The sequence below is a fragment of the Aricia agestis genome, chromosome 2, assembly GCF_905147365.1.
Source record: "Aricia agestis chromosome 2, ilAriAges1.1, whole genome shotgun sequence".
NCBI classification, from domain to species: Eukaryota; Metazoa; Arthropoda; class Insecta; order Lepidoptera; family Lycaenidae; genus Aricia; species Aricia agestis.
Genome location: NC_056407.1, coordinates 5,864,379 through 5,888,719, shown reverse-complemented (window position 1 = coordinate 5,888,719; position 24,341 = coordinate 5,864,379). Strand labels below are relative to the sequence as shown.

At 38.5% G+C, this 24,341-nt stretch overlaps 3 protein-coding genes across 3 annotated transcripts in view; 2 read left to right on the top strand and 1 right to left on the bottom strand.

Moving 5' to 3' along the window:
* The first annotated feature begins 547 nt into the window (after nt 1-547).
* LOC121736363 (probable cyclin-dependent serine/threonine-protein kinase DDB_G0292550) lies at nt 548-4,538 on the top strand. The gene is made up of 5 exons (XM_042127524.1): nt 548-551; nt 1,342-1,541; nt 2,351-2,361; nt 2,678-3,949; nt 4,052-4,538. Exons 1-5 carry the CDS (start codon nt 548-550, stop codon nt 4,536-4,538), a joined length of 1,974 nt encoding a protein of 657 aa, XP_041983458.1.
* Nucleotides 4,539-6,123: 1,585 nt separating this feature from the next.
* LOC121736355 (putative uncharacterized protein DDB_G0282133) lies at nt 6,124-7,118 on the top strand. The gene is made up of 3 exons (XM_042127514.1): nt 6,124-6,205; nt 6,267-6,346; nt 6,408-7,118. The coding sequence occupies exons 1-3, from the start codon at nt 6,124-6,126 to the stop codon at nt 7,116-7,118; spliced, it is 873 nt and encodes a 290-aa protein (XP_041983448.1).
* A 3,740-nt stretch (nt 7,119-10,858) lies between these two features.
* LOC121739307 (serine-rich adhesin for platelets-like) overlaps nt 10,859-24,341 on the bottom strand; it is a 32,908-nt gene continuing 19,425 nt past the window's right edge. The window contains exons 6-14 of the mRNA XM_042131691.1: nt 15,843-24,287; nt 15,143-15,682; nt 13,623-15,062; nt 13,145-13,540; nt 12,457-13,026; nt 11,934-12,260; nt 11,471-11,731; nt 11,319-11,361; nt 10,859-11,099 (exon numbers count right to left, since the gene is read on the bottom strand). Coding sequence (XP_041987625.1) covers nt 11,089-11,099; nt 11,319-11,361; nt 11,471-11,731; nt 11,934-12,260; nt 12,457-13,026; nt 13,145-13,540; nt 13,623-15,062; nt 15,143-15,682; nt 15,843-24,287 — 12,033 coding nt within the window. The 3' untranslated portion in view covers nt 10,859-11,088. The remainder of the gene's footprint in view (nt 11,100-11,318; nt 11,362-11,470; nt 11,732-11,933; nt 12,261-12,456; nt 13,027-13,144; nt 13,541-13,622; nt 15,063-15,142; nt 15,683-15,842; nt 24,288-24,341) is intronic.

Below are 24,341 nucleotides of genomic sequence, written 5' to 3'. Positions count from 1 at the left end.
AAATAACCTCTTCGTTTTTTTGGAAGTCGGTTAAAAAGTGGAAAATTTGTCTTTTAAAAAAATAAAATTTACAATCTATATAACTTAATATATACAATATGAATACACATTTGTAAGTCACATATAATAAATGTAGAAGCAGCCTTGCAAGCAGCCATCCTACTCCCAAGATGTGCTATCGTTTAGGAAATCGTTGACCGTATAGTAGGCTTTGGCACACAAACGTTCTTTAATTACGTTTTTAAATTTATTAATTGATAGATTTTGAACGTTAGATGTAGTGATAGTAGAATGTTCTCATATTTTTTCCATGTTTTATATTGTACGAAAGCTTCGCTGTCTACTATTACCAAGCCATAACCATGACAATTTTTTTTAAACCGTCCTGATGGGTTTATATCAGTCATATTGGTCCCTTGCATTTTAATGGTTATTTTGTACGTGCATTGTACAGCAATCGATTATATTCGGTAATTAGCCAGCGATTTAATAATATCGGTAGCTTAGTTGGCCACTGAGTAAGTCGCAGGTCTCAGGAGTCGATAAAATGGGTAAGTTATTTTTTTTTACAAAGAAAATTATGTTACCTAAGACCTTCCACACATATATAAGAATTTGCATTGCAAATGTTTGCGGAGAAACACAATATAATTAAAATGCGATTAATGACTTTACCCCCTTACTAATAAACGTTGACCTAAGCTTTGAATAGTCTTACAAAATACACTGTTTTGTTCCTGTCACACAAGTGACATTTTTAATTGGATTGAAGAAGACAAAACACTGTATAACTATTCAAAGCTTATACATTATTTATTAGTACCTAAGGGGTTTAATTATTAATTTGATTAATTTCTCCGTACTTGAGATTTTTTAAATTATTACGTTTATGAAATTGACATCTTTGCATCAAGCCTTCCAAGTTCCAATGCGTGCTAAACGTGGTCGCTTCATCCACTGACTGCTTTTCGGTCACTAAAAGGATATTAATTGTACATTAAACATTTTTCTTTTTTTTTAAATTCCTTAATAAACATACAAACTAACATAAATGCGAAAGTGTGTCTGTCTGTATGTTACCTCGTCACGCCCAAACCGCTGAACCGATTTCGTTGAAATTTGTTATGGAGATACTTTGAGTCCCAGAAAAGGATAAAGGATACTTTTTATCCCGGAAAATGGTTCCTGCGCTATAAACGAAAATAGACAATGTGACAGGACAGATTGACAAAGGAAATCCGCCATTTTATTACTAAAATCTACCAGTACGTCCATTCTTTCCCGTTTCTAATGTTGTTATGCTAAGCTTGCAGGTGTGATATATTATCTTTCGTGTTCCAGGTGTGATATTATATATGTTGTTGTTGTTCGGCTCGTCGATCGCGGCCTCCCCCGACCCCACCGGCCGCAACCCCTGCGAGCACCGCCTATACAACGCGCAACCTTACCCGGAGGACTGCAGGAAATACATCGTATGCTACCTGTTCAAGCCGTACGTGATCGAATGTCCGTTCCAGTTGTTCTACGATGAGGAAACCAATGTGAGTGTTTATGATAAGCAGTTGAAGCATATTTTACCCTATCTGTACTTACCGTCTGTCTATTACCTCTTCCCGCCCAAACAGTTCAGTGGTTGGGCCAAAACGCTGAACCGATCGTGCTAAAATTTGGTATGTAGATACTTTGAGTACCGGGAAAATGTACGGATCCCGCGCGATAAACGAATTTTGGCGAAACGGAGTTGCGGGCGTTATCTAGTTACTGATAAAGATATTATATACTTAGGGCCTGTTTTATTACTTCCTGATTAGTGCCGAATTGGCTATCCACCACTTAACTTGACAGATGAAGTATGGAGAATCTGTCAAAAAAGTTGTGAATAGCCTATTCGGCACTTTATCAGAAAGTGATGAAACAGGCCCTTAGACAGAATGTTACAAAACAAAGTGAAAATACTTTAGGGTGTGTATGTATGCAGAGTTCACTGTTAAAGTAGCAGCGCTGAAAAATATTTTTTTTATTGTAATTTGTATAGGAAAATCACAAAATTATGAAAAAAATACTCTTTCAGCGTTGTTACTTTTACAGCGAACTCTATACAGGGAACTCATACAAACCCTAAAGTATTATCATTGTATTTTGTTATAATAAGCAATAATATGCATCATAAATCATAATATAGTTTAGTTGGGTTCCTTGTTCGTCATGTAACCTTCACATTGTGCCAGCCAAAGAAAAGCAGACTAGTAAAGGTTTCGCCGTGTAAATGTTTTTAATATAAAGGAAACCTGAATAAAAATTAATAACTGCTATAATACATTGATAATAATAATTAAAATATTCAATGCAGAGTAAACCTAGGTAAATATTAAAAAATTTAAACAAATACGTGACCATTATACAGCTATTACAATTTCTCAGGACTCAAAAATTAAATATAAAAATTAAGTCGTTAAACAAAACAAACAATAAACTCTTATTTTTAATTCGGCTTTAAAATGAATTAAAACAATTTTGTTGCAGAACTGCCAACCATGGGTGCCAATAAATTGTTTTAATCAAACAACTACTACATCTTCAACAACGACATCACCTTCAACTACAACATCTTCTACGACAAAATCAACGACGACAACGCCTTCAACAACAACATCTTCTACGCCAAAACCTTCACCAGTAACACTAATACCTACGTCGACGTCATCTTCAACTACAACACCCACAACGACGACTTCAACTACAACACGATCTACGACAACTCCTTCAACTACAACATCGTCTATGACAAAATCAACGACAACGACAAAATCCACGATGACGACACCTTTAACTACATCATCCTCTTCTACAACTACAACGACAAAGTCAACTACAACAAGATCTACAACAACGCCTTCAACTACAACACGTTCTACAACAACGCCTACAACTACAACAAGATCTACGACAACTCCTTCAACCACAACACGATCCACAACAACTCCTTCAACTACTACACGATCTACGACAACGCCTTCAACTACAACACGATCTACGACAACTCATTTAACTACCACAAGATATACGACAACTCCTTCAACTACAACATCATCTACAACTACACGATCTACGACAACGCCCTCAACTACAACACAATCCACAACAACTCCTACAACTACAACACAATCCACAACAACTCCTTCAAACACAACACGATCCACTACAACTTCTTCAACCACAACCAGATCCACGACCACTCCTGCAACTACAACACGATCTACGACAACTCCTTCAACTACAACACAATCCACAACAACTCCTTCAACCACAACACGATCCACAACAACTCCTTCAACTACAACACGATCTACGACAACTCCTTCAACCACAACAAGATCCACGACCACTCCTTCGACTACAACACGATCTATGACAACGCCCTCAACTACAACAACTCATTCAACCACAAAAAGATCCACGACAACTCCTTCAACTACAACTACACGACCTACGACAACGCCTTCAACTACAACATCATCTTCAACAACACCGTCTACAACAACTTCTACTACTACAGGATCTTCGACAACTCTTTCAACTACCACAAGATCTACGACATCACCTTCAACTACAACATCATCTACAACTACACGATATACGACAACGCCCTCAACTACAACAAGATCTACGACGACGCGTTCAACTACAACACGACCCACAACAACTCCTACAACTACAACACAATCCACAACAACTCCTTCAACCACAACACGATCCACAACAACTCCTTCAACCACAACCAAATCCACGACCACTCCTTCAACTACAACACGATCTACGATAACTCCTTCAACTACAACACAATCCACAACAACTCCTTCAACTACAACACGATCTACAACGACTCCTTCGACTACAACACGATCTACGACAACGCCCTCAACTACAAAAACTCATTCAACCACAACAAGCTCCACGACAACTCCTTCAACTACAACATCATCTACAACTACACGACCTACGACAACATCATCTTCAACAACACGATCTACAACAACTTCAACTAGCATAGGATCTACAACAACTCCTTCAACTACCACAAGATCTACAACAACTCCTTCAACAACAACACAATCTACAACAACTCCTTCTACCACAACAAGGTCCACGACAACTCCTTCAACAACAACAAGATCCACAACCACTCCTTCAATTACATCACGATCTACGACAACTCATTCAACCACCACAAGATCTACGACAACTTCTTCAACCACAACACGATCCACACAATCTACTTCAACTACAACACCATCTACAACAACGCCTTCAACTACAATGTCATCTTCAACAACACGATCTACAACAACTCCATCAACTACCACAAGATCTCCGACAACTCCTTCAACCACAACAAGATCCACGACCACTCCTTCAACTACAACAAGATCCACCACTACTCCTTCAACCACACCAAGATCCACTACCACTCCTTCAACTACAACACAATCTACAACAACGCCTTCAACTACAACATCATCTTCAACAACACGATCTAGAACAACTCCATCAACTACTACACGATCTACAACAACTCCTTCAACAACCACAAGATCTACGACAACATCATCTTTAACAACACGATCTACGACAACTCCTTCAACCACTACAAAATCCACGACCACGCCTTCAACTACAACACGATCTACGACAACTCCTTCAACTACAACACGATCCACAACAACTCCTTCAACTACAACATTATCTACATCTATAACAACGCCTACAATTTCATCTTCAACAACACGATCTACAACAACTCTATCAACTACCACAAGATCTACGACAACTCCTTCAACCACAACAAAATCCACGACCGCTCCTTCAACTACAACCAGTTACACAACCACTCCTTCAACTACAACACGATCTACGACAACTCATTCAACCACCACAAGATCTACGACAACTCCTTCAACCACAACATGGTCCACAACAACTCCTTCAACTACAACATCATCTACTACCACACAATCTACGACAACTCCTTCAACTGCAACATCATCTACAACTACACGATCTACAACAACGCCTTCAACTACAACATCATCTTCAACAACACGATCTAGAACAACTCCATCAACTACTACACGATCTACAACCACTCCTTCAACTACTACAAGATCTACGACAGCTCCTTCAACCACAACAAGATCCACGACCACTCCTTCAACTTCAACAAGATCCACGACCACTCCTTCAACTACAAGTTCCAGAACCACTCCTTCAACTACCACAAGATCTACGACCACTCTTTCAACCACAACAAGATCCACGACCACTCCTTTAACTACAACAAGTTCCACAACAACTCCTTCAACCAAAACACGATCCACAACCACTCCTTCAACTACAACACGATCTACGACAACTCCTTCTACTACAGCAAGATCTACAACAACGCCTTCAACTACAACTCCATCTTCAACAACACGATCTACAACAACTCCATCAACTACCACAAGATCTACGACAACTCCTTCTACTACAACACGATCCACAACCACTCCTTCAACTACAACACGATTTACGACAACTCCTTCTACTACAACAAGATCTACAACAACGCCTTCAACTACAACTCCATCTTCAACAACACGATCTACAACAACTCCATCAACTACAACACGATCTACGACAACTCCTTCTACTACAACAAGACCTACAACAACGCCTTCAACTACAACTCCATCTTCAACAACACGATCTACAACAACTCCATCAACTACCACAAGATCTACGACAACTCCTTCAACCATAACAAGATCCACGACCACCCCTTCAACAACAACACGATCTACGACAACTCCTTCAACTACAACAAGATCCACGACCACTCCTTCAACCACAACAAGATACACAACCACTCCTTCAACTACAACAAGATTCACAACCACTCCTTTAACTACAACACAATCTACGACAACTCCTTCAACTACAACATCATCTACAACCACACAATCTACGACAACTCCTTCAACTACATCATCATCTACAACTACAAGATCTACAACAACGCCTTCAACTACAACATCATCTTCAACAACACGATCTACAACAACTCCTTTAACTACTACTAGATCTATGACAACTCCTTCAACCACAACAAGATCCACGATCACTCCTTCAACCACAACAAGATCCACGACCACTCCTTCAACTACAAGTTCCACAACCACCCCTTCAACTATCACAAGATCTACGACCACTTTTTCAACCACAACAAGATCCACTCCTTCAACCACAACAAGATCCACGACCACTCCTTCAACCACAACAAGATCCACGACCACTCCTTCAACTACAAGTTCCACAACCACCCCTTCAACTACCACAAGATCTACGACCACTCTTTCAACCACAACAAGATCCACGACCACTCCTTTAACTACAACAAGTTCCACAACAACTCCTTCAACCACAACACGATCCACAACCACTCCTTCAACTACAACACGATCTACGACAAATGCTTCAACCACAACAAGATCCACGACAACTCCTTCGACTACAACATCATCTACAACCACACGGTCTACGACAACTCCTTCAACTACAACGTCATCTACAACTACACGATCTACGACATCGCTTTCAACGACAACATCATCTTCAACAACACGATCTACGACAACTTCTTCAACCACAACAAGATTCACGACCACTCCTTTAACCACTACAAGATCCACGACCACGCCTTCAACTCCAACACGATCTACGACAACTCATTCAACCACCGCAAGATCTACGATAACTCCTTCAACCACAACTCCTTCAACTACAACATCATCTACAACTACACGATCTACGACAACTCCTTCAACGACAACATCATCTTCAACAACTCCATCAACGACAACATCATCTTCAACAACGCCTTCAACTACAACACGATCCACGACAACTACAACAACTCCTACGACGACAACATCGTCGTCGACGAAATCTATAACTACGACACCCTCTTCTACAACTTCATCTACTTCCTTCTCAACTACAACATCATCTACGACAAAACAATCGCCAGTGCCGCCAATACCTTCGTGCAACTACAACGATTATTATGTATACGCCGATAAGAAAAATTGTAAATTTTATTTCGTCTGCTTCTATGGGTACTTGAACCACTACGTTTGTATCGGAGACAGATACTTTGACTACATTAAAAAGGTAAGTGAATGTAATTATTTTTTTATATTATTATCTTCTACTGCCTTTAATCTAAGTAGGAACGGTTGAAAACATGAGATCATATTTTTTGTAGGTAGTTTCAATAACAATATCTGTAAAATTAGATCCACCGAAGTACTGACATCCTACAGGTTTTTGGGACTTTGAGTAGTACTTATAAAAAATATTTTTACGTGCATACGTTATCAAAGGTTGGGGGAAAAGTCTTTTTGCATTATAGTATGTATGAATTTGTCATAAAATCTCTTGGGGTTTACCAATTGTATCTGGCTGATTTTGGTATCATTAAAAAGTTTTAATTTTACAGAAGACAATTCCAAATTCAAATTAGGTAAATGTGAGATTTTCATTTGTTTTTCTTATTGTTGAAATGAGTGACTCTTATGAAGAAATTCGATACATTTTAAAATTTTATTACAAAAAAGGTAAAAATGCAACACAAGACGCGAAAAAAATGTGTGATGTTTATGGACCTAATGCAGTAAGTATCTGTGAGAGTAGCGCAAATTTGGTTTAAGCGTTTTCAATCCGGAAATTTTGATATCAAAGATGCACGTCGCTCTGGTCGCCCAATTACGGACAAAACTGATGCCATTTTTGAAAAAGTAGAGCAAGATCGGCATATTAGTAGTTTCGATGTTGCTGAAGAACTGGGGATTGACCACAAAACGGTTTTGGCGCATTTAAAAAAGCTGGGTACACAAAAAAGCTCGATATTTGGGTGCCTCATGAGCTCACTGAAAGAAACCTAATGAACCGTGTACTCATTTGTGATTCTTTATTGCGACGTAATGAAACCGAACCATTTTTTAAGAAGCTGATAGTGGATGATGAAAAGTGGATCACGTACGAGAAGAACGTGCGAAAAAGATCGTGGCCAAAGGCCGGTCAGGCTTCGCAGACTGGCGAAACCCGGGTTAACTCGCAATAAGGTAATTCTGTGTGTGTGGTGGGATCGGAAGGGCACTATTCATTGTGAGCTATTACCACCAGGCAGGACCATCGATTCTGAACTATACCTACTGCGAACAACTCATGAGATTAAAGCAACAAATAATCATATCTATGGACGCTTCACATCACGTCAGTCTGGCCCCGTGGTAAGTACCTGAAGGACTTGTGTTACAGGTACCAGACAACGGAAATATATTTAATACTTTTATCCTATAAGTACTTATATTTAACATTTTTATTATATGATACACATATTTAATATACACCCATGACCCATGAACTTTGAAAACTTTTTGTTCCGTCGGCGGGATTCGAACCCGCGACCCCCGGCTTGAGCTACCAACGCACTCACCACTGAGCTACAGAGGTCGTCATCAACAGAAGGGGTGTGGTTCTTCACCATGATAACGCCACCTCGCACATCTTTAGCCACTCAGCAAAAATTACGGGAGTTTGGCTGGGAGGTGTTAATGCACCCGCCGTATAGTCCTGACCTTGCACCTTCAAATTTCCACCTGTTTCGGTCGCTGCAGAATTGCTTAGGCAGTGTCAGGTTGACATCACAAGAGGACTGCCAAAATCACTTGTCGCAGTTTTTTCATCATAAGCCCTAAAATTTTATAGCAATGAGATCATGTCCAATCACAACCAACCAACAAGATGGCAAAAAGTTATCGAACAAAACGGCACTTAGTCAATTGTAAATAAACCACAAAAAAACCTTTTGAATTTTTATATAAAATGCGAAGAAACTTTTTCCCCAACCTAATATTATTGCAATTACGAGTATAAATTATTGCAATTAGATGTGCGGACTGTTTCCTAATTTTCTTGTTCAATGGAAGTAGAGTGTCATTTAATTTTTTTTTTTTTGTTTCAGAGATGTGTTCCGAAAAATAAAGTAAATTGTCTAACGTGATTTCAAGTACCTAATAAAACAGGAAATTGTCAGGACCAAAGACTGGTAAATTTTTAAGAGGGTTTTGATCTTGATATATTTTTTTATAGTTTTAGGTATCAAAATATTTGTTAATGCATAATATATTATTATATACATTTTGTAGTTATCATTAAAGTAGTAAAAAGTTATTTTTATCATTTTATTTCATTAATATTATTGACTTATTGAAACATTTTCGCCACGTTTTAGCATTACTATACTGTACTCGGCAAAGCAAGGCGATAGCGGTCATTGATTCCCTGTTAAAAAAGTGGTCATTTTCTATATAAACTGCGATTGACAATTATAGACTATGAACATCTGACACTTCATTGTCAATCGCGGTTTATATAGAGAACTAGCTGTCCCGGCAAACGTTGTTTTGCCATAAAATGATTTTCCCTGTTTTCCTGCTTTTCTCTTGAAGTTTTGCCTGAATTTATTTTCTATAGACCTCACGGAGCCCGAGACCTTTCTAACGAATGCAAAACCGTGGAAATCGATTCGTGCGTTTTTGAGTTATAGCGTCAGGAAGGAAAACCTGACTTATTTTTATATAATATTATGATGATGATGACAAGTTTTTGACAGGAAGTCAATGACCGCTACCGCCATGTTTCGCCGAGTACAGTATAGTTTTGAAAATATACTCCAATAACAACCACCAGTGTATGTATTATAATATTTCTCTATGACAACCACATAATAATATGGTCGATATATGAATGACAATATTAGCAAATGACTAAACATAACAATCTATTCTTAATATTATTAATCCAAAAGTCTGTTTGTCTGTCAACCTCTCTACGCCCAACAACAGAACGATCCACAACAACGCCATCACCGCAACGGCTGAACCGATTTGGCTGAAATATGGCATGGATACTTTGGAAAGGAACAAATTTTTTTTTGCAACATAGTTGCAGACGTCATCTAGTACGGGAGCCCTAGAACATTTTTTTTATAACTATCAAGCAAATTCTTTGTGAATAGCTCCATTTTGATGACAAACAACATTTTTATCTGCGAAAAATCTTGAAAGTGGTAGCTAACTGAGATAGAAAGGATTTTATACCAATATACAAAAAGTCAGCTGGTTAGGGTTCCGTTTTGGGGTTTTGTAATGAACAAAACTTGGTTGACTACGGTACCCTAAAACGGAACCCTAACCAGCTGATTTTTTGTATAGGTATTGGTATATATAATTTGAGAGTAACATTGTCCTACAAATAGAACAATCCATATTTTAGGACCATCAAATCAAAGTATTAAATCCTTTCTATCTCTGTTAGCTACCACTTTCAAGATTTTTCACAGATAAAAATGTTGTTTATATTATCAAAATGAAGCTGCTCACAAAAATTAGCTTGATAGTAATAAAAAAAATGTTCTAGGGCTCCCTGACTATATTTAATATATTATTATTATTAAAAAACAAAACTTTAGACATTTTATTTATTAAAATGACACAACAAAATAACAAAGGATAATTAATATACTAAACCTAAAAACTTACATTATCTGGTAGACTTCATGAGATAATTCATTATTCGTTTGTGGATAAAAGAAGTTAACAGAACTACATCTAAATTCACAAATAAAATGAGGCAGTCTTTTTTTAATACTGAATTTATTATTTTTAAAATATTAAGTAGGTATTATGAAGGATATAATATATACATTTTTCATGATCATGTCAGATTTTTTTTTAATTTTTTTCTGTTTTCTGTAAGTATGTTGCTTTGTACAAATATGAATATTGTTAATAAGAAAATGGAAATTTACAAATAAGAATTATTGTAACTAGGAGACAAACATTTTCCTCCATTCATAAATTTAGAGTTAAAAACCGCACTTATAAACTGTTTATCTAACACAACTACTTCACTGGTAATTTTTTCTTATTCAATATCCTTCATAATAAGTCGATGTCCGATGTCGCTGCAAAGGTCCCAATTCTCCTACTCTGCCCCTAAAAATATAATACACCTCAATGAACATTTTACAACAATTGATGGTCCAGGTAGTGAAAAGTTATTATGTTAACTACAATAAAAGTTTTCGTATTTAGTAATAAATTTAGTAAGTATTTTTAAGTGTAGCTGATTTCTGCGTGAATTAAGATTTGTTAATAGCTTGTACCGCTTGACCCCGGAGCATAACCAAACACAACCATGTCTACTTTACCCACTTTTTGTTGCAGTACAGCCATTTTGCGAAATATGAACACATTCCTGGAACAAAGAGTTAAATAAGTTTACATTTTACAAAAGTACAAAAATTATGAAAGTTTAAGAAACAACAGAATTATTAATATTAGATATTAGATATCATCAAAATTACCTTAATAACAGGATCAAATTCATATCCTGTAGGACAGTAGAATTCTTTCAGAGATCCTCCCAAGCAGATGAAGAAAACGTCGCATTTTTCAGGATGAAGTTCAACAGATTTATGCTGACATTGCGATTCTTCAATCTTTTGTGCGGAACCATCTTGAAGTTTAATAATTTCTGAATTAACCTTTTCGGTTTGTCTGGTTTCCCTATGTTGCGCGTTAGACTTTTTGGAACTGCAACCACCTTCTGTGATTAGTGCACATCCCTGAAAAAGGTTACAAATAAACGTTTATACATTTTTATCCATCTTGTTTAATCAACTGTTTGTAATAATGCAAAGTTATTAAATATTTGTGGTTCGTGAGATACAATAATATAATATGATGTTCATAAGAACTATGGCTTAGTTATTACAAATAGGGCGCACAAAGAGAATCTAAGAACTAAAGAATTATAGGAAATCTTACCCCAATATTTGCATCAAATTCTTCACCGGGCGGACAGTATAGGACCAAGGGCACTCCGCCTAGACACATATAGTAAGTATCACAGGCTTGGGGATGAGCAACGTTCCCGAAGAAGTCAGCTGGACAGATTAGCTCCGTTGTGGTTTCGGCGGGCATCATTGTGGTTGTACTTTGATCGACTTCTGAAGTAGTCTCGACTTCAGCTACCACTTCTTGAGTATAGGGGTTATCTGTTGATGACACTAAGTCTTTGTTCTCTGTGTTCAACTTGGTACTGATTTCGGCAATTCTTGCAGAGCATCCATTTTCAGATATTGCTTCGCAATTCTGTAGATAAGAAAAAAATGTAAATCCCTTTATTTAAAGGAATAATTATAACACAATATTATTTTTTAATTTTATAAGAAAAACAAGAAATAATGGAACTGATTTAACAAATAAGAATATGCTTAGAATTTTGTGTCAAAAACTATTCGTAATCACGTGAAGTAACTTACGCGTAATAAAATTAATATATTCTTACCCCAACACTTGGTGAAAATTCTTCGCCTGGTGGACAATACAGCTCGAAAGGATTTCCACCGAGGCACATGTAGTATGCATCACATCTTTCTGGATGAGCTATATTTCCAAAGAAGTCTAATGGACAGAGTGATGGTACAGTAGTTTCAATAGATGGTTGAGTTGTCGTTCCAACTGTAGTTGTTTCACTATCAACTGTCGTTTGATCTGTGGCTGTTGTAGAGAAAACTTTTTCAGTATTTTCATAATTTAAAGTATTTTTCGAATTTTCTGTTGTAATTTGGACCTCCCCAGTCTCAGTAGATGATGATGTCGTATCTACTTCGTCTGTCGTAGGAACTTCCGTTGTATTTACATTACTATCGGTTGTCACTTCTTTTAAAGCTTCAGACGTTACTTCCGTAGGAGTTATATGACTAGTTTTACTCTGGTTTTCATCAGGTAAAGTTTGAGAGCTAGTTTCCAGTGTAGTTGGGCTATAAGTTGTATTCTCTTCCTCTGGGTCTGTCGATAAATGTGTCGAAGAATCTCTAGTAGCGAAGCAACCGTTGTCAGAAATAATCTCGCATTCCTTAAATGTAATACCTCTAAATTATATCATACTTATATAAGATAATTTTATAAATACGATTGAGAAGCACCATTTTAAGTTTCTTAAAAAAATATTGTAAATAAAATAAATCTTTTACCTTAGTGTTCAGATCAAACTCTTCGCCAGGTGGGCAATGAAGAGGAAAGGCTTGACCGCCTAAACATTTATAGTATGCAGTGCAATCTTCTGGGTGAGGAATATTCCCAAAGAAATCTGACGGACAAATTGAAGGCGTCGTTGTTTCGGTAGATACCTGGGTTGTCGCTTCAGTTGATGTCAATGTTATATCTGCTTTTTGTGTTGGGCAAAGAGATGGTGGTGTGGTCTGAAGTGATTCGCTAGATTCGCCTTGGTCATCATCAGTTGAAGTTTGTGAACTAGTATACTCTGACGTGGTTGGGTAAGGTGTACTTTCTGTTCCTGAGTCTGTCGATAAATGCGTTGTAGGATCTCTTGTAGCAAAGCAGCCGTTATCCGAAATAATCTCGCATTCCTTTAAAACAAGTATATTTTAATTTAGTATATATGATGGAAAGGTAATAAATTTTAATATTGTAAAAATGAAATAAAAATACCTTAGTATTTAGATCAAACTCTTCGCCAGGTGGACAATGAAGAGGAAAAGCTTCACCACCTAAACATTTATAGTATGCATCGCAATCTTCTGGGTGAGGAATATTCCCAAAGAAATCTGACGGACAAATTGAAGGAGTAGTTGTTTCAATAGAGATGTGGGTTGTCCCTTCACTATTACTTAATGTGGTTACCTCAGTAGGTAACGTAGTTACGATAGGATCGGTGTTATCGTATGCAGGTGTGCTTTTCAAAGTGGAAGTTGCTACTTCAGATATAACATCTGATGTCAGGTTTTCTCCTTCTGTCGTGATCCCTTTTGTTACGTCAGGTGATGGATATTCCGTAGCCCTTTCCGTTGTTTTAGACGTATAAGTGTCATCAGTCGTGAGACTTTCCGTCGTTAATATAATATTATTATCGGTTGTCACTTTATCCGACGTTGTTGTACTGTATACTTCGGTCGTTTCCTCCGTAGTGCCTGCTGTAGTAATTTTTGTAATATCTACTTCACCAGTTGAAAGAGTGTCCGTCGTTATAGTGTTTCTGTCACTTGTCACATTAGACATAGTTGGTAATGTTGTAGGTATATATGTTTCTGTTGTCGTAACTTCATTGTTATCTACCTTGTTAGTAGTGAAGACGTTCGTTGTCATTATGTTTTTATTAGTTGTGACATCTGTTTCAGTAGATACAGTTGGTAACTTAGTTGAAGTATCCGGCACTAATGTTGTCGCATCAACTTCGTCGGTGGTTATTACATCCGTAGTTACCCCGTTTTTATCAGTGGAAATATCTACTTCAGTAGGTAATGACGTATATTCAGAAGGAACATTAGTTCCAGATGTACTTACTTTCGTCGTATCTTCGGCCGTTGTATAAATGTCCGTGGTGATTGTGTTCTTATCAGTTGTAACATCTGTTTCGGAAGATATTGTTGTGAATTTTGTGGGTATATCAGTTATTGATGTAGTAGTTGTATGTATTTGGTCTGTCGGGTGTTTCTCTGTTGTTACTATATTATTATCGGTGGTTATATCTGTATTAGAAGACACTGTTGTAGATTCTGAAGGTCTGTTCGTGGTCATTGTAGTGTTGGTTATATCAACATTTACCGTTGTTATTGTTATGTTTCCATCAGTTGTAGGGCCGTGGGAAGTAATCGTACTCGACGATTCTGAAGTCATTTCTATAGTGCTATCGTCAGTAACATTTGATTCAGTGGTAACTTTTGAGCTCGTTTCACCAGTTGTGGTTTCTGTTGGGCTTAAATTTTCTGTTGTGTGATAATAGCTTGTCGATGATTCTGGTAAGTCAGTATTTTTGCCTCCTTCATCGTCTACTGTTGTTTGAGTAGAGACCATGTTGTCAGTCTCTGTACTTAACGGCGTTGTGGAGTATCTAGAAGCATAGCAACCATTTTCTGAAATCACTTCACATTGCTGAAACAAAAAAAAGAAGAAATAATTATGATTAATGTTATAAAACGCTTAATACATATTAGACAAGTAAAAAATCTTACCCCCGTATCTGGACTAAATTCCTCCTCGATAGGACAGTATAAATGAATTGCCACACCATCAAGACACATATAATAGGAATTGCATGTATCTGGATTTGCTATATTTCCAAAGAATCGTGGTGGACATACAGATGGTGTAGTTGTTTCAGCAGTAACCGTTGATGCATCTATCGGTGATGCTGTACTATGGACATCAGTGCTAGACTCGGTATTGGCAGTCGTTATTGTTGACTTTTCATGAGATTGTGTTGTTGTTGCTGCATATGTAGTGGTAAATACTTTTTCTGTCGTCTGCGTTATATCAAAATCGGAAGTTGATAGATAATCACTTGTAGTATGATCTTGTGTTGTTTCCTGTAAAGTTGTTGGTTGAGTCATAATTGTGACTGTTGAATCAGTTTTATCATAATTGTTTTCTGGTGTGCTGTTTGTTTCCATTTTTTCACTTGTTGTCTCTTCAGTCTCACCAACAGTAGTTGTAGAATAAGTTGTTTGATGAATATTGGCGAAACAACCATTGTCAGATATTTCCGTGCATTGCTAAAAATAAAAAATAAATATTTTTAGTCTTTTACATACTAACCTGACCTAATCTACTCGCATCATTCAATAAATATTTACTCCTAAATTCTCAATTATTGAATATTTTGGTAAGTATATTTACTTGCGTAAACATTAATATTTTAATTTTATTTCTTACCCCTGAATATGGATCAAATTCTTCACCGGTAGGACAATACAGTTGAATTGCTATACCACCAAGACACATGTAATAGGAATCACATAGCTCTGGATGAGGTATATTTCCAAAATCATCCGGAGAGCATATAGCTGGCGTTGTAATTTCAGGAGTTGAGGTCGACGAAGGTTTCTCATCTAAATCAGTTGTACAATCTGGGCCGTTTGTCATATCCGTTGCTATAAGCGTAGTTCCTCTTAACGTTGTGGATGTTATCTCCGTTGATAAAATATCTCCGTTTTCGGTAGTTAAAAATGTTGTTTTAGAATCAGTTGTTAAAGCAGAATTTGTTGAACTTGTGCTACCAGGATCAGTGTAACAATTTGTCTTATCGCTTGAGCACTCTTCGGTGCTAGGAGAATCTGTGTAGCCTGTGGATGTTGAATCCTTGTCAGCCGCAGTAGTTTCAGAATATCTATGAGTAGTATAATCTGATTGAGTTGTACGGCTATATCCGTCTGTTATCATAGTCTCTGTAAACGTTGAGTCTGTATCACTTTTTGTACTGTATACTTCGGTTATATCTGGAGATGTTGTTTGTTCTATTTCGGTTGTATGATCAGTGTCGGGAATTTTCGTTGTGGTCCTATCAGTGCCCGATGTGTACACGTCTGTTGTTATATCTACAGCTGTTGTTTGTTCTTTTTTGGTCGTTAAATCTATGTTAGGACTTCCTATTGTGGTTTTTTCTGTACCCCATTCTATTTCGGTTGTGATCTCATCTGTTCCCGATGTACACACTTCTGTGGTTGTATCTTGGGATGTTGTTTGCTCGCTTTCGGTTGTTGAATCTGTGTAAGGATTTTTCGTAGTGGTCCTATCTGTAGCCGTTGTATACGCATCTGTTGTTGTATCTGAGGCTGTAGTTTCTTCTTTTTCGGTCGTTGCGTCTGTGTCAGGACTTCGCGTTGTAGTCTTTTGTGTATCCCATTCTATTTCGGTTGTGGAATCTGTGCTAGGACTTTGCGTTGTAGTCTTATCTGTTCCCCATGTATACACTTCAGTCGTTATATCTGGGGATGCTGTTTGTTCTATTTCAGTGCTAGGACTATGTGTTGTGGTCCTATCTGTGCCTGATGTATACACTTGTGTTGTTACACCTGGGGATGTAGTTTGTTCTGGTTCGGCTGTTGAATCTGTGTAAGTACTTCGCGTTGTGGTCTTCTCTGAATCCCATTCTATTTCGGTGGTTGAATCTGTGCTAGAACTTTGCATTGTGGTCTTATCTGTCCCCGATGTATACAATTCTGTCGTTATACCTTGAGATGTTGTTTGTTCCCTTTCGGTTGTTGGAACTGTGTGTGGACTTTGCATCGTGGTTCTATCTGAGCCCGTTGTATACACTTCTGTTTTTATATCTGGGAATGCTGTTTGATCTATTTCAGTTGTTGAATAAGTGTTAGGACTTTGCGTTGTGGTCCTATCTATGCTTTCTGTTGTTTCATCTGGAGACGTTGTTAGTTCTCTTTCGGTCGTTGAATCTGTGTCAGGACTTCGCGATGTGGTCTTTTCTGCATCCCATTCTATTTCGGTTGTTGAATCTGTGCTAGGACTTTTCGTTGTGGTCTTATCTGTTCCACATGGATACACTTCAGTCGTTATGTCTGGGGATGTTGTTTGTTCTATTTCAGTGCTAGGACTACTATGCGTTGTGGTCCTATCTGTGCCTGATGTATACACCTGTGTTGTTACATCTGGGGGTGTAGTTTGTTCTTGTTCGGCTGTTGAATCTGTGTAAGGACTTTGCGTTGTGGTCTTCTCGGTACCCCATTCTATTTCGGTAGTTGAATCTGTGCTAGGACTTTGGGTTGTGGTCTTATCTGTTCCTGATGTATACACTTCAGTCGTTATATCTGGGTATGTTGTTTGTTCTATTTCAGTGCTAGGACTATGTGTTGTGGTCCTATCTGTGCCTGATGTATACACTTGTGTTGTTACATCTGGAGATGTAGTTTGTTCTTGTTTGGCTGTTGAATCTGTGTAAGGACTTTGCGTTGTGGTCTTGTCTGTACCCCATTCTATATCGGTGATTGAATCTGTACTAGGACTTTCCATTGTGGTCTTATCTGTTCCCGATGTATACACTTGTGTCGTTATACCTTGGGATGTTGTTTGTTCCCTTTCGGTTGTAACAACTGTGTGAGGACTTTGCGTCGTGGTCCTATCTGAGCCCGTTGTATACACTACTGTTGTTATATCTGGGGCCGTAGTCTGTTCTTTTGCGGTTGTTGAATCTGTGTAAGGACTATGCGTTGTGGTCCTATCTATGCTTTCTGTAGTTACATCTGGAGACGTCGTTAGTTCACTTTCGGTCACTGAATCTGTGTTAGAACTTTGCGTTGTGCTCCTTTCTGTCCTTTCTGTGCTTTCTGTTGCCATATCTGGAGATGTTAGTTCTCTTTCGGTTGTTGGATCTGTATTAAAACTTTGCGTTGTGCTATCTATGCTTTCTGTTGTTTTATCTGGAGACATCGTTAGTTCTTTTTCGGTCATTGAATCTGTGTTAGAACTTTGCGTTGTGCTCCTATCTATGCTTTCTGTAGTTACATCTGGAGACGTCGTTTGTTCTCTTTCAGTCGTTGAATCTGTGTTAGAACTGTGCGTTGTGCTCCTATCTATGCTTTCTGTAGTTACATCTGGAGATGTCGTTAGTTCACTTTCGGTCATCGAATCTGTGTTAGAACTATGCGTTGTGCTCGTATCTATGCTTTCTGTTGTTACATCTGGAGAGGTTGTTAGTTCTCTTTCGGTAGTTGAAAAGGTATTAGAACTTTGCGTTGTGCTCCTATCTATACTTTCTGTAGTTACATCTGGAGACGTCGTAAGTTCACTTTCGGTCATTGAATCTGTGTTAGAACTTTGCGTTGTGCTCCTATCTATGCTTTCTGTTGTTACATCTGGAGAGGTTATTAGTTCTCTTTCGGTAGTTGAATCGGTGTTAGAACTTTGCGCTGTGCTCCTATCTATGCTTTCTGTGGTCACATCTGGAGACGTCGTTTGTTCTCTTTCGGTTGTTGAATCTGTGCCAGAACTTTGCGTTGTGCTCCTATCTATGCTTTCTGTTGTTACATCTGGGGACGTCGCTAGTTCTCTTTCGGTCGTTGGATCTGTGTTAGAACTTTGCGTTGTGCTCCTATCTATGCTTTCTGTAGTTACATTTGGAGACGTCGTTAGTTCACTTTCGGTCATTGAATCTGTGTTAGAACTTTGCGTTGTGCTCCTATCTATGCTTTCTGTTGTCACATCTGGAGATATCGTTTGTTCCCTTTCGGTCGTTGAATCTGTGTATGGACTTTGCGTCGTAGTCCTATCTGTGCCCGATGTATACACTTTTGTTGTTATATCTGGGAATGCTGTTTCATCTATTTCAGTTGTTAAATCAGTGTTAGGACTTTGCGTTGTGGTCTTTTCTATGCTTTCTGTTGTTACATCTGGGGACGTCGTTAGTTCTCTTTCGGTCGTTGGATCTGTGTTAGAACTTTGCGTTGTGCTCCTATCTATGCTTTCTGTTGTCACATCTGGAGACGTCGTTTGTTCTCTTTCGGTCGTTGAGTCTGTATTAGAACTTTGCGTTGTGCTCTTATCTATGCTTTCTGTTGTTACATCTGGAGAGGTTGTTAGTTCTCTTTCGGTAGTTGAATAGGTGTTGGAACTTTGCGTTGTGCTCCTATCTATACTTTCTGTTGTCACATCTGGAGACGTCGTTTGTTCTCTTTCGGTCGTTGAATCTGTGTTAGAACTTTGCGTTGTGCTCCTTTCTGTGCTTTCTGTTGTCATATCTGGAGATGTTGTTAGTTCTCTTTCGGTCGATGGATCTGTATTAAAACTTTGCGTTGTGCTATCTATGCTTGTTGTTGTTACATCTGGAGACATCGTTAGTTCTCTTTCGGTCGTTGAATCTGTGTCAGAACTTTGCGTTGTGCTCCTATCTATGCTTTCTGTTGTTACATCTGGAGACGTTGTTAGTTCACTTTGGGTCATTGAATCTGTGTTAGAACTTTGCGTTGTGCTCCTATCTATGCTTTCTGTTGTCACATCTGGAGATGTCGTTTGTTCCCTTTCGGTCGTTGAATCTGTGTATGGACTTTGCGTCGTAGTCCTATCTGTGCCCGATGTATACACTTTTGTTGTTATATCTGGGAATGCTGTTTCATCTATTTCAGTTGTTAAATCAGTGTTAGGACTTTGCGTTGTGGTCTTATCTATGCTTTCTGTTGTTACATCTGGGGAAGTCGTTAGTTCTCTTTCGGTCGATGGATCTGTATTAAAACTTTGCGTTGTGCTATCTATGCTTGTTGTTGTTACATCTGGAGACATCGTTAGTTCTCTTTCGGTCGTTGAATCTGTGTCAGAACTTTGCGTTGTGCTCCTATCTATGCTTTCTGTTGTTACATCTGGGGACGTCGCTAGTTCTCTTTCGGTGGTTGGATCTGTGTTAGAACTTTGCGTTGTGCTCCTATCTATGCTTTCTGTAGTTACATCTGGAGACGTCGTTAGTTCACTTTCGGTCATTGAATCTATGTTAGAACTTTGCGTTGTGCTCCTATCTATGCTTTCTGTTGTCACATCTGGAGATGTCGTTTGTTCCCTTTCGGTCGTTGAATCTGTGTATGGACTTTGCGTCGTAGTCCTATCTGTGCCCGATGTATACACTTTTGTTGTTATATCTGGGAATGCTGTTTCATCTATTTCAGTTGTTAAATCAGTGTTAGGACTTTGCGTTGTGGTCTTATCTATGCTTTCTGTTGTTACATCTGGGGAAGTCGTTAGTTCTCTTTCGGTCGTTGGATCTGTGTTAAAACTTTGCGTTGTGCTATCTATACTTTCTGTTGTCACATCTGGAGACGTCGTTTGTTCTCTTTCGGTTGTTGAATCTGTGTCAGAACTTTGCGTTGTGCTCCTATCTATGCTTTCTGTAGTTACATCTAGAGACGTCGTTAGTTCACTTTCGGTCATTGAATCTGTGTTAGAACTTTGCGTTGTGCTCCTATCTATGCTTTCTGTTGTTACATCTGGATACGTCGTTAGTTCACTTTCGGGCGTTGAATCTGTGTTAGAACTTTGCGTTGTGGTCCTATCTATGCTTTCTGTTGTTACATCTGGAGACGTTGGTAGTTCTCTTTCGGTCGTTGAATCTGTGTTAGAACTTTGCGTTGTGCTCCTATCTATGCTTTCTGTGGTCACATCTGGAGACGTCGTTAGCTCACTTTCGGTCATTGAATCTGTGTTAGAACTTTGCGTTGTGCTCCTATCTATGCTTTCTGTTGTCACATTTGGAGATGTCGTTTGTTCCCTTTCGGTCGTTGAATCTGTGTATGGACTTTGCGTCGTAGTCCTATCTGTGCCCGATGTATACACTTTTGTTGTTATATCTGGGAATGCTGTTTCATCTATTTCAGTTGTTAAATCAGTGTTAGGACTTTGCGTTGTGGTCTTATCTATGCTTTCTGTTGTTACATCTGGGGAAGTCGTTAGTTCTCTTTCGGTCGTTGGATCTGTGTTAAAACTTTGCGTTGTGCTATCTATACTTTCTGTTGTCACATCTGGAGACGTCGTTTGTTCTCTTTCGGTTGTTGAATCTGTGTCAGAACTTTGCGTTGTGCTCCTATCTATGCTTTCTGTAGTTACATCTAGAGACGTCGTTAGTTCACTTTCGGTCATTGAATCTGTGTTAGAACTTTGCGTTGTGCTCCTATCTATGCTTTCTGTTGTTACATCTGGGGACGTCATTAGTTCTCTTTCGGTCGTTGGATCTGTGTTAGAACTTTGGGTTGTGCTCCTATCTATGCTTTCTGTTGTCACATCTGGAGACGTCGTTAGTTCACTTTCGGTCATTGAATCTGTGTTAGAACTTTGCGTTGTGCTCCTATCTATGCTTTCTGTGGTCACATCTGGAGACGTCGATAGCTCACTTTCGGTCATTGAATCTGTGTTAGAACTTTGCGTTGTGCTCCTATCTATGCTTTCTGTTGTCACATTTGGAGATGTCGTTTGTTCCCTTTCGGTCGTTGAATCTGTGTATTGACTTTGCGTCGTAGTCCTATCTGTGCCCGATGTATACACTTTGGTTGTTATATCTGGGAAAGCTGTTTGATCTATTTCAGTTGTTAAATCAGTGTTAGGACTTTGCGTTGTGGTCTTATCTATGCTTTCTGTTGTTACATCTGGGGACGTCGTTAGTTCTCTTTCGGTCGTTGGATCTGTGTTAGAACTTGGGGTTGTGCTCCTATCTATGCTTTCTGTTGTCACATCTGGAGACGTCGTTAGTTCTCTTTCGGTCGTTGAATCTGTGTTAGAAATTTGCGTCGTGCTCCTATCTATGCTTTCTGTTGTCACATCTGGAGACGTCGTTTGTTCTCTTTCGGTCGTTGAATCTGTATTAAAACTTTGCGTTGTGCTCCTTTCTGTGCTTTCTGTTGTCATATCTGGAGATGTTGTTAGTTCTCTTTCGGTCGATGGATCTGTATTAAAACTTTGCGTTGTGCTATCTATGCTTTCTGTTGTTACATCTGGAGACATCGTTAGTTCTCTTTCGGTCGTTGAATCTGTGTTAGAACTTTGCGTTGTGCTCCTTTCTGTGCTTTCTGTTGTCATATCTGGAGATGTTGTTAGTTCTCTTTCGGTCGATGGATATGTATTAAAACTTTGCGTTGTGCTATCTATGCTTTCTGTTGTTACATCTGGAGACATCGTTAGTTCTCTTTCGGTTGTTGAATCTGTGCCAGAACTTTGCGTTGTGCTCCTATCTATGCTTTCTGTTGTTACATCTGGGGATGTCGCTAGTTCTCTTTCGGTCGTTGGATCTGTGTTAGAACTTTGCGTTGTGCTCCTATCTATGCTTTCTGTAGTTACATCTGGAGACGTCGTTAGTTCACTTTCGGTCATTGAATCTGTGTTAGAACTTTGCGTTGTGCTCCTATCTATGCTTTCTGTTGTCACATCTGGAGATGTCGTTTGTTCCCTTTCGGTCGTTGAATCTGTATATGGACTTTGCGTCGTAGTCCTATCTGTGCCCGATGTATACACGTTTGTTGTTATATCTGGGAATGCTGTTTGATCTATTTCAGTTGTTAAATCAGTGTTAGGACTTTGCGTTGTGGTCTTATCTATGCTTTCTGTTGTTACATCTGGGGACGTCGTTAGTTCTCTTTCGGTCGTTGGATCTGTGTTAGAACTTTGCGTTGTGCTCCTATCTATGCTTTCTGTTGTCATATCTGGAGACGTTGTTTGTTCTCTTTCGGTCGTTGAGTCTGTATTAGAACTTTGCGTTGTGCTCTTATCTATGCTTTCTGTTGTTACATCTGGAGAAATTGTTAGTTCTCTTTCGGTCGTTGAATCTGTGTTAGAACTTTGCGTTGTGCTCCTATCTATACTTTCTGTTGTTATATCAGAAGACATCGTTATATCTCTTTCGGTAGTTGAATATGTGCTAGAACTTTGCGTTGTGCTCCTATCTACACTTTCAGTTGACATATCTGGTGACGTCGTTAGTTCTCTTTCAGTTGTTGAATCTGTGTTAAGACTTTGCGTTGTGGTACTATCAGTTCCCGATGTATGCACTTCTGTCGTTATATCTGGGTATGTTGTTTCTTTTATTTCGGTTGTTGAAGCTGTATAAGGACTTTGCGTTGTGGTCCTATTAGTATCTGATAATTCAGTAGTTATATCTGGGAAAGTGGGTTGTTCATTCTCTGTTGTGAATTCTGTGTCAGGGTGTTTAGTTGTTGGTGTATCTGTACGCAATGTAGTCGCTTCAGTCGTTGTAGTGTAATATGACGGTTTCGTTCCATTTTCTTCTGTTGTTGAGATTGTTGTAGTTTGCAGCTTTTCAGTAGAATGCAATTCAGTCGTAGTTATTAAAGTTTCAGTACTTTCTTTTTCAGTTGTTGTCAAATCATTCTTAGCAGTTGTTGTTTCACTTGTTGTATATACATCTGTTGTTTGATATTCTATGTGAGTTGATTCCAGAAGGCCTCTTGTTGTACTTTCGATAGGCGCTGGAGTTGTTCTTGAATATGCAAGGTCTTCTTCTGTTGTTAATTCTGCATTCGTATTAGCTGTGGTGGTATCTACATCAGGTGTAGATATTTCGGTTATTGTACTCGAAGATTGTGTTGTTTCTGTGCTTGTAGTTACATCATTGCTGATTGTTGTAATTTCGTCAGTTGTTTCACTGCTCACTGTTGTAGACTCATTTTCTTTCTCTGTATTTGTTGAATCTGTTGTGGAATAGGTAGTTGTTGTTTTAATATTATCAGTTGTATGTTGCTCGACTGTCGTTACCATGGTAGCACCGTCACCCACCGTCGTACTAATATTTTCCGTTGATTCTTGCGTAGATGTTTCTTCTCTTCGAGTTGTAGTTTCCACCAGTGTACAGTTAACAGCATAAGGCCAATTGCAAACCTAAAACAGAGGAATAAACGCTGTTTATATTTTTTGTATTTATAAAGGACATAC

Excerpts from the sequence above, each read along its gene's own strand:
- LOC121736363 (XM_042127524.1), top strand. Across the intron at positions 3,950-4,051 it reads AACTCATTCAACCACAACAA|GATCTACAACAACTCCTTCA; the intron begins GCTCCACGACAA and ends CAACTAGCATAG.
- LOC121736355 (XM_042127514.1), top strand. The coding sequence starts at position 6,124 with ATGACAACTCCTTCAACCACAACAAGATCCACGATCACTCCTTCAACC. Across the intron at positions 6,206-6,266 it reads GACCACTCCTTCAACTACAA|ATCCACTCCTTCAACCACAA; the intron begins GTTCCACAACCA and ends AACCACAACAAG. Across the intron at positions 6,347-6,407 it reads GACCACTCCTTCAACTACAA|ATCCACGACCACTCCTTTAA; the intron begins GTTCCACAACCA and ends AACCACAACAAG.